Source organism: Acartia tonsa, chromosome 6 (assembly GCF_053477335.1).
Source record: "Acartia tonsa isolate MP-2025a chromosome 6, ASM5347733v1, whole genome shotgun sequence".
Lineage (NCBI taxonomy): Eukaryota > Metazoa > Arthropoda > Copepoda > Calanoida > Acartiidae > Acartia > Acartia tonsa.
Window position 1 is genome coordinate 27,056,076 of NC_137265.1, and position 16,676 is coordinate 27,072,751.

At 30.9% G+C, this 16,676-nt stretch overlaps 2 protein-coding genes across 5 annotated transcripts in view; one reads left to right on the plus strand and one right to left on the minus strand.

Moving 5' to 3' along the window:
• LOC145322248 (choline transporter-like protein 1) overlaps positions 1 to 16,369 on the plus strand; it is a 44,627-nt gene extending 28,258 nt beyond the window's left edge. For 2 of the 3 annotated variants that reach the window (XM_080164113.1, XM_080164112.1), the window contains one exon: positions 16,170 to 16,369. In XM_080164113.1, coding sequence (XP_080020239.1) covers positions 16,170 to 16,232 — 63 coding nt within the window. In that variant the 3' untranslated portion in view covers positions 16,233 to 16,369. Of the gene's footprint in view, positions 1 to 15,445; positions 16,067 to 16,169 lie in introns of those variants that run through there. The other variant, XM_080164114.1, reaches the window with a different exon arrangement.
• LOC145322249 (lysosomal phospholipase A and acyltransferase-like) lies at positions 26 to 11,937 on the minus strand. 2 transcript variants are annotated; one of them, XM_080164116.1, is made up of 19 exons: positions 11,800 to 11,937; positions 11,344 to 11,411; positions 11,149 to 11,253; positions 10,829 to 10,881; positions 10,530 to 10,627; positions 10,342 to 10,376; positions 9,191 to 9,240; positions 8,642 to 8,786; positions 8,400 to 8,480; positions 8,145 to 8,185; positions 6,471 to 6,531; positions 5,971 to 6,032; positions 5,107 to 5,137; positions 4,965 to 5,036; positions 4,778 to 4,834; positions 4,416 to 4,520; positions 4,123 to 4,236; positions 1,555 to 1,695; positions 26 to 147 (listed from the first exon to the last, which is right to left on the minus strand). In XM_080164116.1, exons 1-18 carry the CDS (start codon positions 11,843 to 11,845, stop codon positions 1,564 to 1,566), a joined length of 1,356 nt encoding a protein of 451 aa, XP_080020242.1. In that variant the 5' UTR covers positions 11,846 to 11,937; the 3' UTR covers positions 26 to 147; positions 1,555 to 1,563. The 2 variants fall into 2 exon arrangements, with proteins under 2 accessions (XP_080020242.1, XP_080020241.1); XM_080164115.1 differs by having other exon boundaries at positions 26 to 1,695.
• Positions 16,370 to 16,676: the final 307 nt, after the last annotated feature.

The window sequence follows — 16,676 nt, forward strand, 5'->3', positions numbered from 1 at the left end:
GGACAGGGAAATAAGCTGTAGAAAAAATATTTCTTTCAATTTATTTTGCTCGCAAAGAACATATTTTCTTATCGTAATATACATACATATTGATTATCGATGGTTATATAGGATAAAAATAATTAGAATAACTATACATATATATTATTAGTAAAGAAGCTACTCTATAATTCACTTTGTCCGTCCGTCAGTCAGTCCGTCAGTCAGTCAGTCCGTCAGTCCGTAACGCTATGGGGGAAATGGGATTTACTCAGCTCCTATAAAAGATAGAATTCTGAAATTTTTTGACAACATTCCCATCATTAAGGAGCACAATTGACTATAAAACATCATTGGCGGTCGGACCGATTTTTAGCAGGTTTTAGGCTATTTTTATATTTTTCACATTTTTCTCCATATCTTCAGTGTTTCTGGTCCGATTTTCAAAATTTTTTCAGTTACAGACATCAAAATTAAATTTCCCGTCGTTTAAAGAAACTACCAAGAAGGCCAGACTGCCATTTTAGCAGGTTTTAGGCTATTTTTATATTTTCACATTTTCCTCCATATCTTCAGTGTTTATGGTCCGATTTTCAAAATTTTTTCAGTTATAGATATTAAAATTTAATTCCCGTCTTTTAAAGAAAACAACCATGATGCCCAGACTGCCTTTTAGCAGGTTTTAGGCTATTTTTATATTTTTCACATTTTTCTCCATATCTTCAGTGTTTCTGGTCCGATTTTCAAAATTTTTTCAGTTACAGACATCAAAATTAAATTTCCCGTCGTTTAAAGAAACTACCAAGAAGGCCAGACTGCCATTTTAGCAGGTTTTAGGCTATTTTTATATTTTCACATTTTCCTCCATATCTTCAGTGTTTATGGTCCGATTTTCAAAATTTTTTCAGTTATAGATATCAAAATTTAATTCCCGTCTTTTAAAGAAAACAACCATGATGCCCAGACTGCCTTTTAGCAGGTTTTAGGCTGTTTTTTTATATTCTTAACATTTTTCTCCATATCTTCAGTGTTTATAGTCCGATTTTCAAACTTTTTTCAGTTATAGATATCAAAATTAAATTTCCCGTCTTTTAAAGAAAATAACCATGATGGCCAGACTGACTTTTTGGCAGGTTTTAGGCTATTTTTATATATTTAACACTTTTCTCCATATCTTCAGTGTATATGGTCTGATTTTCTAAATTTTTTAAGTTAAGGATTTAAAAATTAATTTTTTTTGTCATTTTAAGAAACAACCATGGCGGCCAGACTGCCTTTTATCAGGTTTTTGGCTATTTTATATGTTTTACATATTTCCCCATATCTTTGTTTATTTTGATCCAATTTTCAAACTTTTTTGGGATATCAGTATCAAAATGATTTTTCTCATTGTTATGAACATCTTTAACATAATTTACTTTGACCATCGTCATCATACAAAATAAAACAAGGTTTCATGTTTATTTTATCCAATAAATCTATTCTTGATTTTAGTAAAAACCTTTTAAATCTACTTGTACGTATTCCCATCTACGATTTTTTGTGCTTCGCTACTTATGGATGTTGTCATCCTTGTATATATATCTAATCATCCAAAAAATGAAAATCTATGAAATCTGAATGATTTGTTGCATCAGGAACTCTGTACTTCATTTTTCTAAGATTGCTTCCTTCCACTGTAAATAAACTTTCAGTTTCATTCTTCCTTTCTTCTTGCTGCAAGTTAATAGAAATAAAGACAATTAAACCTTTTGAAATTTAGTTTTGGACTTTCTTTTATGATTATGATTTTCGATACACCGGTAAACGTCCTAATGCGACAAACCTCCTAAAGGACAAATGTCCTAATGCGGATCTTGGACAAAGTAGCTTCGGACAAAGTAGCTTCGGACAAAGTAGCTTCAGGACAAAGTAGCTTCAGGACAAAGTAGCTTCAGGACAAAGTAGCTTTGGACAAAGTAGCATCGGGCAAAGTAGCCTCCACTGTTAATAAAGGTCATGGCCGCAGCGCTCGGCCCCCTAGCCTATAACCTAACCTAACCTAACCTAACCTAAAATTTGTAAAAACATCATTTTAAAAATTGTAAAAACAATATTTAAAATTGTAAAAATCTACCAACCACTTTTTGTAAAATCCACGAAATTCCAAACCACCTATGTATTAACAGTTGAGGATATTTTACTTAAATAAATGTCCTGAGGCTACCATAGATTAGGTTAGGTTAGGTTATAGGCTAGGGGGCCGAGCGCCCGCGGCTAGGCAGGCCAGGGGGCCGAGCGCTGCGGCCATGACCTTTATTACTATTGGAGAATAATTTTTCTTTAGAAGCTACTTTTCTTAAGTAAATGTCCTGAAGCTACTTTGTCCTGAAGCTACTTTGTCCTGAAGCTACTTTGTCCAAAGCTACTTTGTCCAAGATCCCCTAATGCGACAAACCTCCTAATGCGACATCTCTTAAATAAAACGTTTTAAAATAATTTTCATTTTTCAACCTTCAAAATTTAAATAAATTTCTTCACTGTACTAACAGTGAAACAATGTAAAAATCAAATCCAATATGGCGATAAAACACACAGGGACGAAATTCAAAACCGAAATTTCTTTCTTAAATAACTTTGTCCACAGGTGAAATTTAAAAATACGTCGGACAATTTTCCCAAAGTCGGTGTACCTGATTTTCAAAGTTTCTAATACAGGGTGCGGCACATAAATCCGGACTTTTTCTAATTTTTAAACAAATGAACATAAAATCGTCAATGTTAAAGATTTTATTGAATTTTAAAAACTGAGAGGTAGAATAGGTATTTGACTATAAGATTATTTAAAAAAATGGCCGCCAGTCTCATTCGCCGCCTCTATCCGCCTCCTCAACCGCCGGCAGGCCCAGGTCAAAATGTACCTGTCCAAGCTGGTGAAGTTCTCCTTGATAGTGGCAATGAGAGAGGTCTTTGTGATATGGGCACGTCTATTGGTCCATGCTTCAAAGTAGCTGTAGGCCCAAAAGTCCATTGAATTAAGATCAGGCTGCTGGGAGGCCACATTTTCTTAGAAACGTGAGTAACCGCAGGGTCCAAATTAACACAACTTTCAAGCTACCCTTAGACACGGAGGCTCTCATTTGGACCACAGTTGAGATATAACGACGTTTTTTACCTTTTTGGAAATGGCATTACGATTTAGCTAGGGTTGTCAGCGCAATTTATAGTCGAAAATGAGTTTTAAAGTTCCATATGGGTCCCTGAAATCGAAAACCGAGAAATATTTACAATTTTTCACGATTTTTGACGTTTTTGACATCTTAAAATCTGACATGTTTCACTTTGCTGGAGTACTACGGCCAAGCCCTTTCAGATAGCGAGCTCTAGTCTTTTCTAGTGTCTTACTTATGTATCTAACAGTATCTCCAGCAAGTTTCATATGCATATCTCACCTACAGATGGGCTGAGGTCAGATTTAGTGGGCCCTAGTCGAGAATCAAGATTAAACCACCTGCGCATTTCGAATCTGCCTTGTTGAACATATGCGCGGCCAGCTCGTAATACACGTCCATCTTCGTCCAAAGATTTTTTTGTGCTAAAAGGTCATTATCTATGCTTTTTATAGTGGGGTCAAACGTCCTGATTGGTCAAGTAGTTTTGATGCAATGGCCGTTTAAAAAAAGTCCGGATTTATGTGCCGCACCCTGTATTTTATTATTCTTATATAAAAGTAATAAATATTTTTACCGTCTAGTAAGTAATCGCAACTGGCTCAATTGATTTGATTTTCCCAGGGATCGGCAGCCGCGCGTAAGCCGCATGTAAGCCTCAGTAAAATCGACATCTTATCACTCTTAAATTTAGCTGGATGTCTAAACCTGCATTTTAGAAGACAATCATTTCTTTTTGAAATTTCATTTTTTGCTCAGAAGAGGGTTTAAAACTGAGGCTTATGCGCGGCTGCCGACCCCTGGGTTTTCCTTTGCAGTAAAGATTGTTTAGGTCAATGGAATATTTATAATTATTTTGAAGAAGGTACCTTTACTCTCCCAAGAGAAATCACCATTTCCCCCTAAATTTTTTTTATTCTAAAAATTTTAAGTTGTGGGCAGATATTAAACTAAGTGCACTTAGAGGTCTTTAGTTTTTAAAACAAAGCATTACCATTTGAATATTTAAATGATTAATCAGATTTGCAACAAATTTGGCAGGTTCATCTTCGCGTAGAATTTGTAGGTGGTCTATTCCAGGGAACTCATGGTGGGTCACAGGCTGAGACTAAATTATATCAGACATGTTTGATGACTTAGTTTAGACGAGCTTCAAATCTTTTACCTTTCTATTAATAAGTGGTCGTGTTACGTCTTATACTACACTTTTCCTTATCGCTGTCTGACTTTAATTTGTGATAAAACATATTTTGTCATTTTCAAATTATTCAAAATTTATCGCTGAACCTGTTGCTCCGCCCATCTGGTACAACCAATAAGACTTCGGTAGTTAACAGTTCCATCACCATTACCTTTCAAAATCTTAGATGGGTCTGCCCCAGGAAACTCTCCCTAGTTTAAGAATAAATAATGGATATAAAAATGTAGCTGTGTTCTGTGCCTCAGAAAAATGGGGATAGATGTCACAGCTTATGGCATAGTAAAAGCAGTAACATCTATCCCTATTTTGCTACATGCAGCTACTATGAAAATTAAATTAGTTTTATCTTTCCAAGGTTTGCATGCGCTCCTTTTTCAGTTGAAGGAAATTACAGTAAATCTAAAGTAAGGAGAGGTAAAGAGATGATGCATTTCTAAAAAAGTTAAACCTTTTTATAGACCAAAGCTTCTGTTGTATCAACGCCACTACCATGCAAACAGAAAACCTTACATAAATTTTGTATTAGTTATTAAAAAATCTTGATAGTTTACAATTTCAATTGAAAATTTGTGTTTTCTGCTCTTGATAGGCTTTTCTTTGTATTTAGTATATCAAGAGAAAATTATCAAATTAACCTCAACATTTGGAGCTGGTAGTCCCTTTAACAAGTTGACAGTATCCTGTCTCATCAACCATGCATTCGGTTCCTACACAATAAATATTGCATTATTGTCACCTTGACTTTAGAATAGTATTTAATAAATACTTTATACTTACATTCAAATCATTAAAGAAGTCTTCATAATCGCTTGAAATTTAAGCTTTAAATGTACTGTAATTTCTAAAATTGAATGCTTTAAGAACATTATGAATCACTATAAAAATAATTTGATTCTTTCACATTCTTTATGTCTATAAAATATAAATTTTCCGAGTAAAAGCTGGCTGGAACGCTGAGAGTGGTATAATATGAATAAAATATTATTTTCAATATAAAGAAAGTGAAATAGAGAAAATTGGTAGGAAATATACACTAAAAATGAATAGTATTGTTTACATATATGTTAAACAAACTTTTTATTCTACTTTGTGAAAGAAAATATTTTTGATGATATTTCATGAAACTTGAAAAAATTGTCTGAAACTTTTAAAAAAGGACACACCACCTTCGAAGAAAGTGACCTTTCTATCTTTTAATATAACTTTGTTACTTTACTTTTTTATTGTATATTTTTAACAAATAAGTGAGAGATAGAGAACAAGGACGATATATTCTGCACTTTCATCCGCAAACTATTATAATCTGGCAAGAAAGATAATTTACACATTTAAAATGGTGAAAAGATTATTTTTATCTCTTAAAATTATTATATTTCCCTTTTAAAAATATGCACCGATAAATAATATTCCTCTTTTACGTCGCACATACATTGAGGTTTTGGGAAAAGTTGTAAAAAATATAGGAAACATAGTTTATAAAGTATTCCATTATTTATGCACTTTTCAACCAATAATGTCTCTTTTTCTCATAAAACAATAGTATTTTATTCAATAACGCAATATTAATATTATACAAGTAGAAACAAAAAAATCTAGTGTGTTTAGGAAAATAATTTGGCTTTCACAATTAAAGCTTAATTCCTAATTGTGTAATTTCTTTCTGTTGTTACGACAAAAACTTCATCTTCTTCCCAAAATGTTTCCTTATAGAAAAAAATTAGTCTTCACATGTTTTGTGTCACTATACTTATTAAATTTTCATGTATACAATGATGCATATTCTATGTATATCATCTTAACTTTTTTCTATCATTTTTCCTATATACCAAATAAATTTCATTATCTATTTATTGAAAAGCGAATATTTGAGTCTTTAGGTCATATGTCATGACGAGACAACATCAGTACAAGAGGCAGAGAGGGACAATCTAATGAAATGTTATGCATTGTTAAATTTGTAGGTTCTAAAAATTTTATGGAAAAGATACTATATAAATATAAGCAAAAAAATTCTGCCTTCCATTTTATACTTTTAAGTACATTATTTAGAAATTAAAAACTTGTAAACTAGTGGCCAGTACCTATTTTTATTGTCGTAATCTTCGCTAATATGAATGTTTAAAATCTTATTTAAAAAATACCTGAGGCATCAACCAAGCTAAACTTGGGCTACTTCTTTGTTCCCACATTAACTTCTTCTCACTGACAACATTAAGAAATAGTTAATATTTAAAATGGAAGATTTATAATAGCTAAATAAGTCTAATAATCTTAAATATTTTAACTAGGGTGCGATGGATTTCTATAGCATTTTGGAATTTATGCCCAATCTGTTTTTAAAAGCGAAGCTTTTCTATAACAAGTTCATTTTTTAACTTTTTAAAAACAGTTTTTTATGTGATATAATTATCCAATTGATTTGATTTTCCGAGTACTGATTAAAATAAGGTACAATATTATAAGCGAAGCATCTCTATAACTAAGTCTTAAAAATGCCAGTATGTCCTTAAACAGTATTCTGTATTTAAGAAGTTTTGCAACAAATTTACGTATAATTTTGTCAAAACTTGTAAATTTATATTTTGTATGGAATAACGGCACTGGTTTTAAAAAGAGACAATCCAAGGAAAAACGCACAGCTCAGTAGTAGGAATATATTTCGATTAGTCACATCTAATCCTTGTCAACCTTCTATACAGATTGACCCTCAAAAAAGTATTTTTTTAGCATCTGATTCTGCAGCCCATATTTCTCAATGAATTATTAAAAAATGTATAAGTCCTTGTTCTCTATAGATTTCCACATAAGTAGATATAAAAATATTTTTTATACATCAAATAACAGCTGAGATTTTTAGAGCTAAAGTTTTGAAAAAGTTGCTGAGGAAAAAGTAACTTTTCAAGAAAAATGCTTTTTAAAAGTGAAATGACGTGTTTTCTTCACAATTTCAATACTTTTTATAAAACTTATATAAAGATGTATCCAAGAAATTTATTTCATGCTGAAAGTACTTTTTTCACTTGTTCTTAAAAGCATTTTAGAATAGTGCAAATTGCAAAAACACCCTTACACAAGGAAATCCTATAAAACATAGTATCAGATTAAAAGTTTACATAAACAGAAATCAAACACTTTTTATTTTATTAAAAGTAGTTAAAAAACAAACAAAAAATACAGCTAAAACTTTTATTTAACATTTAACAATTTACATGATTTTTATGTGTCTTTAAGTAATTTGAATGAGAGGGCGTGAATTTAATGGGTCAAAGTAGTGCTAATCCTTCCGGTTGTAGGCATAAATTGGGGAGGGGTTCATTCCAGGTCATATTAAGAAGTAGGGGATAATATAAGGTTTGTAGGTAAATGGTTATAAGAAAAATGCATCAAATAAAATTTTAAAAAGTAATTTTTTATATGTAAACTAACATTTTTTATTGCAATAATAAATGTATCAATTGTAAACTTCTTTCTTATTTGTTTTTTAATTGGTTGAAAAAAAGTAATATACTAATAAAAAACTAAGAAATATTTAGCAATATCCAGTTTCTCAAGCAAGATGTAAAAAAAATAATTTGATATCCTCTGATGTGAAAATTTATAGAGAACAAGTACATATGCATCTTTTATTATTTTATTGAGAAATATGGGCTGCAGATGCTAAAAAGTTTGTAGATTCAGTTTTGACACTTTACAAGAGTTAATGTTCGCCTGTCATACCGTTTCAGAGTTTCGCTTTTGTGGATGTTGTCATTCTTGTTATATGAAAAATGTAAGCCCTTGTTGCTTATCATTACAAAATTGTTTTTGCATCATACCTGAGAAGCCAAGCACCAAGATTGTCTCCAACTGCAAACACCTATTGCAATAAGAGTATACGGTTTTCTTTTCTTGATATGCCTAATCCTCCGACGCTACCCTGTACCCAATACAACCTAACCAAACTTTTACCATATAAAAAAGTTTTGTTTGCTTTTTGTAAAACCTAAATCGACCAAAATAATTTCAAATTTCATGGTGTCCTTTTTAAAATTGAATTTGTTGAAATACTTATTTATGACTTTGTAGAGTACCTTAAGAGCTCTGACAGTTCCTCCCCAGGGTGCAGCAAGTGTCACCAGAGACCGCACATATTTTTCCTTCCAGGCTGAGCTCTGAACAAATACAAATATTATTATTACATCAAAGTTTCTAGAATTACAAACAATGAATAAATGTTTTTTTTCTTATTCCTAGGAGGGGTGTAATAGAATCCTCTTTTGACAGACATCCTGATGAATATAAAAAAAAAACATTTTTCATTTTTGGCCTTTACCTGGTTATTCAAGAAATAAAGCATCATAGGTGAGCCCATACTATGCGTAAGAATAATAACAGTTGCATTATCATTGCTCAAATAGGTTTCTTCAATCAACTTCTTTACTTCAACAAAGTATTCACTCAATTCATTTGCTGCTTTCCTTAATGATTTATAATTGTATGTATATTATAAAAATGGCTGCTTAAAACTGATAAACTATAGAGTTAATTATTAAAATATGCTGTTAAGTTTTTTGCAGTTATAGAATATCCATTGTTTTGGACGCCCCTGGGAGGAGAGCATGTTTTGTTAAGCGATGTACCGCGATGCACACACACAGCAAAATAGAAGCAAAACACCAAAAGCCATCACTAAAGAAGCAAAAATAAAGGGGCTAGAGGATCTAATTATTGGAGGTTAAAATTTCCAAAGTGCTTCGATCGCAAAGCTATAAATATAAAATATACCTAAAATTGAACAGGGAACAATAGTTTAAGGTTATATTTAGAAAAAACTATTTTTATTTTTGTTGAGGAGAGTCCCTTTAATTGTATAAAATTAAACCTGAAATCATATGGAGCTCCATGTAAACTCTTACCCCGTTCATATCCAACCTTAAAAGTTAATTAATTTAATAAAAAGTAGAGCAACTAATTATAAAAAGTAGACGCTCTGTATGTAACTAAATATTAAGTTCCTTAATTTTTTAACTTATAATTTTCCCCACCAAGAAATCATAACTCCTGAAATAAGTCATAGATAGTCAGACTTGATATCTTTGTAAATATAGAGTAAATTTTAATAGTCAAGCAAATCTCCACAAGAAATTTCAGATTTTTATCTCTCGGGTCAGCTTAGTGAAAAATAATTATCCCAAAATGCTAAGGGGATCTTTACAAAAAATTTATCTTTCATAATACACAAAAACATTTTCGAACAGAAATCCATATTCTTAAAGCATTACCGACAGAACAATTAAATTATAAACTAAGTGCTCTTTGAACAGAGAAGTCATTATTACTAATATCATCTATCTTTCTCAAATAAAATATTTTTTCCAAGAGCATTTTATGGGTGGAATCATGATTAGATAAATTTACAAAGTATGTTACATATTAGCCTTAACAAAAAATGTACAATATTGTTACTTTAAAGACTCAGAATGTCTAACCACACAAAACCCAAAAATACAATATAAACTACAATGAAAATTGAAAAAAATTTTGTTCACAAAGAATATTCACTTTTTGTACATACTAACGGATGTGCCCATAGAATTTAGAGGGTCTATATTTAACTGGGCAGAAAGGACAAAGATAAATAGCTTAAAACCATCCCAAGACTTAGGTTTAAAAATGAAATATAACAGGATTTGTGTTAACCCTACCTAAAATAAGGAACCCAATCGATTCAGCAGTTTTTAATCTTCATACAAAAAAAACCTTACTACTTTATATTATAGAATATGTATTTTACAATACATATCAACCTTTGTAAATCTTTACACCCAGGGTAAGAAAATTGGGCTAAAAGAAGCTGCAAATCTTTATGGTTTGTTAAATATATGAATTTCTACAGGAAGTTAGCAAGAAAGGGCAACTCTATATCAATTTTTGCTTTTACATAAAATGCTAAAACTGTGTTTTAATATGTAATATTTTCTATAAAATGTAGAGAGATTAAGGAGTGTAAAAGGAATATAAGAATTAATTTACCCGAACAAGATGATCAGCAATCTTTGCAAAATATCCTGAAAAAAAGTCACATTTCTATTAACCAATTTAAGATTCTTAAAGTAGTAGCCAATTAAATAGAGGGAAGTGGTTGTTATCCCCCCAATTATTATTTACATATTTATTAATTTTAGTATTAAAGTTTTTTAAAAATATAAAAAAAACTTTACCAGAAAAAGATCTCATGCTTGGGTCCAACCATTCTACAGTTGTTGTGTTTCCAAAACCTGGAATTCTAATCTCTACACCTTCATTATTCATGCTCCTTCTATTCATATCTCTTTATCAACAAGAAGTATTTAAATAAATTTGAGATCATAATATGTGTAGAATTACTTGGTTATCTAATTAAACGCCTATCTTTATATTAAGATTATTGAAATAATTTTAAAGACTAAATTTTAGAAAAAAAGTGATGTTGATCTCAAATTTTTCTAAACTCTATTGCTCAAGTTAGATAAATAAATTCCTTGTTTTGGGATCATATTTAAGCTTCATATTATCTACCCAGCAGTCAACAACCTGATAATTTTATCAATTACTGAAAAGAAATATCAGAACATATATTGTGGTACCAAAATTTTAAATAGGCATGCGTATTTCAGTCACCATATAGGTTAATCTATTTTAGAAAATACATAGGTAAATATTAAATTGATTCAAGATAAAAGTTTTCTATTTTAGTATTAAATTTTGTAAATGGATAATATGATAAGAATGATCTTCCGGCCATGTTCTTTAAGATTTAATGCATTTAGCATTTCTTTAAAATTAGGTCCTAAGGAATACCTCTGGTATCATTTGTTCCAAGTTTAGCCAAAGAGAAAACCAGTCACTGTTTTTCTCACATATATAATGCACTGTAGAGGTTTTATTTGTTAATCTACCCTCAACCTGAATATTTAATATAAGAGATAAGTATGTTAAGAAGTAAGTGAACTTGTTATCATTGAGTTTTGAGATTGAACAATAAATAAATGATACCTGACTTCCTCCATCTCCAGGAACAAGTATTACTGGGTGCACAGTTTTACCATCACCAAAACCAATACCTTTAAATTATCAATTTATCATTCTGTCAATTATTGTAATAAAGATTCTTTTTATTGTCAGGGATGAAAATGTAAGGCCTTAAGTTCCTCGTAATTTTAAAAATAGGAATTATCTTTCATGTACAATCTCTGATTTATATTATTGCACAAGAAAAATCATTCCTCACTAAAATACCCAACAGCTGTGTCAAGTTTTGATTTGATCTAAAGGACAGAAAGCCCACAATTTTCAATTCTCAACAGTTTGAAATAAACTATTAACTTATCATCAGTGCAAAATTATTTGCATTCCATAAAATGTATACTAAAAATTAAATTACATTCTACAACATTGTATTGTAGAAAAACCTTCTAAATCAGATTGTAATAATAATTTACAATTATTTACCTAAAAATACATAAATAAGAAGTGATATTTTATACTTAATGATCATCTTGACATATAAATATTATTTATGTAAATTCTGTATATTGCTAATGCATGTTGCTCACTGCATATATATTTGTGCACAGTTACATATTTACTGAGTGTTTATGTTTTTACGAGTCTTATTTGACATTTCCTGTTTTCAATCATCTAAAATGATACTTATTAGAGCCTCTACAAATTGATTCAAAATTGATAAATAAGCTAAAAAAAAAGTAACAGGAAGTCTCACTGTCCATGTGCTGTGAAGGATCTTGCCACATAAAAGGAGAGTTACAGCGAAGTTTCTTATAGGTCAAACAAGGTTTATATTTTTAAAGGCGTTGCTACAAAAGACCGTCTCTACAAAAGACCAACACCTACAAAAGACCAACTCTACAGAAGACCAACATCTACAATATACCAACATTAAAAAAATCGTAATGCTAGAAGGTCTAAAGCTGCAAATGGTCTAACATTATATCTGTATTTATCAAATTAATAACATGAATGCATTAAATAGATTATAAACGACACAATTACGAGAATAAGCAGTAAATTAATTTTTTTTGTGTTAATGTAATGAAATAATTGCATGAAAATCTTCCAATTTTATTGATAAAAATCTTAAATCTTCCATATTTAAAAGGACTCTCCACAGAAAAATCAACTTTTGATTTTTGAAAATCTAACCTGAAATTATTATTCTCTGTTCAATTTTAGGCATTTTTTGTTTTTGTGGCATCGCGATCGAAGCCCTTTGAAATTTTTTACCTCCTTTAAGTGAATCCTCCCGCCATTTAATTTGTGCTGCTTTAGTGATTTTTAGCTTCTATTTTTGCCGCCGTTGCCGCATTCATCGCCCTTCTCCGCCGCTACTCCGCTGTTCCTCGCTTTTTAATACATGCTCCCCTCTCCCTTGTTCAGAAATTAAATGGAGGCTGGGGGTGTTGTGTATAGTGACGTACGCAATGTATAGCGGAGTAGCGGCGGAGAAGGGCGATGAATGCGGCAAAAGATGGTTATATTTGGCGAAGGCGAACACAAAATGGAGGCGGCAGGATTGTCCAGTCAAGGAAGAGGATAAATCGTAGAGCGGCCGGTTGCAATGGAGCAAATGTTCTTTAGCGGCAAACATATATTGAGTGGAGGAAAGTGTAGTATATATTGTTATAGCGGCAGTACAAATAGGCGGCGGACAAAATTTTCAAAGGGCTTCGATCGCGATGCCACAAAAACAAAAAATGCCTGAAATTGAACAGAGAATAATAGTTTCAGGTTAGATTTTCAAAAATCCAAAGTTGATTTTTCTGTGGAGAGTCCTTTTAATGATAAAAATCTTCCAATTTTGATGATAAAAATATCTTTACATTCCAATATTCTGCAACGAATTATAATCTTTTTGTTGAAATGGCAGTAATGTATTGCTTTATTAATAAATTTGATGTTTATATAACAATATAGTTGTATCAATTGATATTTTGTATGGGTAGACCTTGTGTAGGTGTTGGTCTTTTGTAGAGTTGTTCTTTTGTAGAGTTGGTCTTCTGTAGAGTTTGTCTTTTGTAGCAACGCCTTTTTAAAAGCGAAGCTTTTCTATAATTAGGGTCAGTCAGTTCGTCCGTAGTGGATAGCTTTTTGTTTGTTAATTTGAGCATGTTAGAATTGTCCTATCGATTTCAAACTTTGCATGATGATTCCTGTAGTAGTTAGGTACGATTTAGAAAACGTAGCAACTCAATAATCGTTGTCCGTACGTCCATTTTAAACATGTTTTTTTTTACTTTTTTAACAACAATTGTGTATGTGATAAAATCATCCGATTGTTCTGATTTTTGGATTACTGATTCCAATTACAATAAGGTACAATATTATGTCCAACTATAAGACAGTCAAAGTCAAAATGCTTCCTTACTCAAATAGCAAACTTTTAATTTCATGTTGACAAGAAAGATATATTTAAAAAATAAACCAAAGCAATTTACTAATATAAAAGCTATCACTTATATACTTGTGAGCTGAAAAGCTTCGCTTTTACAAATGTTTTACTTTAATTGTGATATAGAAAGTTAATTATCTTAAGTATCCTTGTCTCTAAAGTATCTCTTTTAATTAGTACTATTGTACACAAGTTCATACGTCAAACTTTATCATTTCTAAGCATAAGAGGAGTAGAGAGAGGGAATCCTGTTTGACGAAAACTGGTATGAAGATTTATGATAGTCGGAAAGACTTTACAATTAAATGGCGTAAAAAAATGATTGCTAGGTATACGATGTAACATACATTTTCAAATTAAACGCTACATTTTTTATCGCAAGTAATAACACCAATAAGTAAACAAAGTTGAATAACCATTACGCTAATCACATGCTTTAATTTAGAAGGCAACTAAATTCCAATGCAATGGTCCAAATCCTATAATGTTTCTTAGTCCATCCTAGGAGTTAGGGTTTCCCAAGTCTTATGCTTTACTTTGTATTTATGTAATGCCAATGTAACTCTATGCTAGCCTAGCAAATTTGGCCCAATGTGGTAGTAAAAATTAATTTGGAACAATAGTAAACGTCAGTACAAGATTTCTCATAATGTAATTTGCACAAGTACCCATCATATAATATCATATTCAATTATATTCAGTGTAAGTTATTATGAAAGTTATTAAACAATATTAATAGGACGTTTATTTCCAATGGAAGGTGGCTATCACAAATGGCGTCTATGCGAGCCTTTGTATCGTAAGGGACAAAGGATGGTGTAGAAGGAAAACTATTTTACATAAACATTAAACATATCACCAATTTTTCTACAGTCAATTATAACAGTTTGTTTTGTATATTACCTTATTTTCATTATATGTTATAGAAAAATAATTACAACAACAATTGTAGAACAAGATAGGGCATTACTTATTATTATTACGTAAACATTGGTGTAGGTATAACTAACAATTTAATTTTACGAAATTTTTGAGTTATAAAGGGTGAGCAAAAAAAAATGCGTAGATTTTTAAAATTCATATTGCGCGGCTTGTGTTAATGGTAGAAAAAAGGCACGCATGTCGTTAGAACCGCTAAGAAGTCTATTTCCAGGAAATATAAAAACGATTCCTGTGCTATGCATAGTTTAGGAGCTACGTGTTAAACTGTCCAAATTGGTGTAAAACTTGACTTGCGAGTAAATTTTAAAATATAACTAAAAATTAGAGAAGATATTTTGCAAAATGAGATGCCTACATTTTTAAATTTCAAATTGCGCGGCTTGTGTTAATAGTAGAAAAATGTTACGCATACCGTTAGAACCGCTATGAACTGTATTTTTTGGAAATATAAGAACGGTTCCTGTGCTACAAATAATCTAGGAGCCAGATGTTAAAATGTCCCAAAATTTACTCGCAAGTCAAGTTTTAAGTCAGTTGGGACATTTTAACACGTAGCTCCTAAACTATACATAGCATAGGAATCATTTTTATATTTCCTAAAAATATATTTCCTAGCGGTTCTAACGACATGCGTGTCTTTTTTCTACCATTAACACAAGCCGCGCAATTTGAATTTTAAAAATCTACGCATTTTTTTTTGCTCACCCTTTAGGTGGCAAAGTATCAATTAAAAAAGTATTCTTTCAGATGAACCATCCCTTATTCCTGCTACAGCTTGGTGCATGTCGTTCTTTGTTCGCTTAGCTATATTTTTAAAAGCGAAGCTTTTCTATAATTAGGGTTGGTCCGTCCGACCGTCCGTCAATACGGCCATCCGTGACAGACAGATAGCTCTTTTCGTTAATTTAAATAGGTTAGAATTGCCCTATCGATTCCAAACTTTGCATGGTGATTAGTTAGGTAAGATTTAGAAAGCGTAGCAACTCTATACCAGTTACCAGAATGTCTTTACGTCCATTTTAAACATGTTGATTTTTAACTTTTTACCAACAAATAATTATGTAATAAAATTATCCGATTGATCTGATTTTTGGAAAACTGATTCCTAGGTCAACAAAGTAGAATGTTATAAGCGAAGCATCTCTATAATCAAGTCCTCAAAATGTAAGTATGTCCTTAAACAATATTCTGTATTTACGTAGTTTTTCAACAAATTTACTTACAATCTTGTTTCTACTTTTAAACATTTATATTATGATTATTCTGTTCTGATACTCTCCAAGTATTAATGTTCGTTTGTCTTACCGTTTCAGAGCTACGCTTTCATGGATGGTGTCATCCTTGTAGTACAAACTCTAGGATTGAAGAAGGAAAAACTTACTCGAACACTTACACTTGTCACTTATATACAAAATGGCTTCACTACTAAAAGGAAAGCTAAGTAAGTTTTATTAATTTTCTTTGTTTTCAGATATTGAAGATTCAGTCAAATGAAGATTTACAAAGAAAAGGCAGTTTTGACTCATGTCATTAATATAAATGATATATTATTAATTGGATTACCTGTCTTTCAATTAACAATTCTGATTATATTGGAAAATAATAGTTTGATTATTCATAATCAAATAAAGTTATTTTTAATCAAAGTATACATAACTACACCAGCAAAAACTTTTCTTCTATTATGATAATAATGTGCACATAATTATTTCATGAAATTGTAATTAAAAAAACTTTTCTGTGATTTGACTTTGTCTTTTCTATTGAAAGAATGTTATTAACAATATAACTTGTAACAAGTAGTTGCGCTACTAAACTAAAACAAAGGTTTAATTTTTTTATTGGGGATTTCATGTACAACTTTATAAAATAAATATAAATAATTTAAACAATAATATCTATCACATTTTAATATTGAGTTGACAAGAAGACAAAAATAAATACATACACAGTCTATGTTTTAGTTTACTGAATAAAA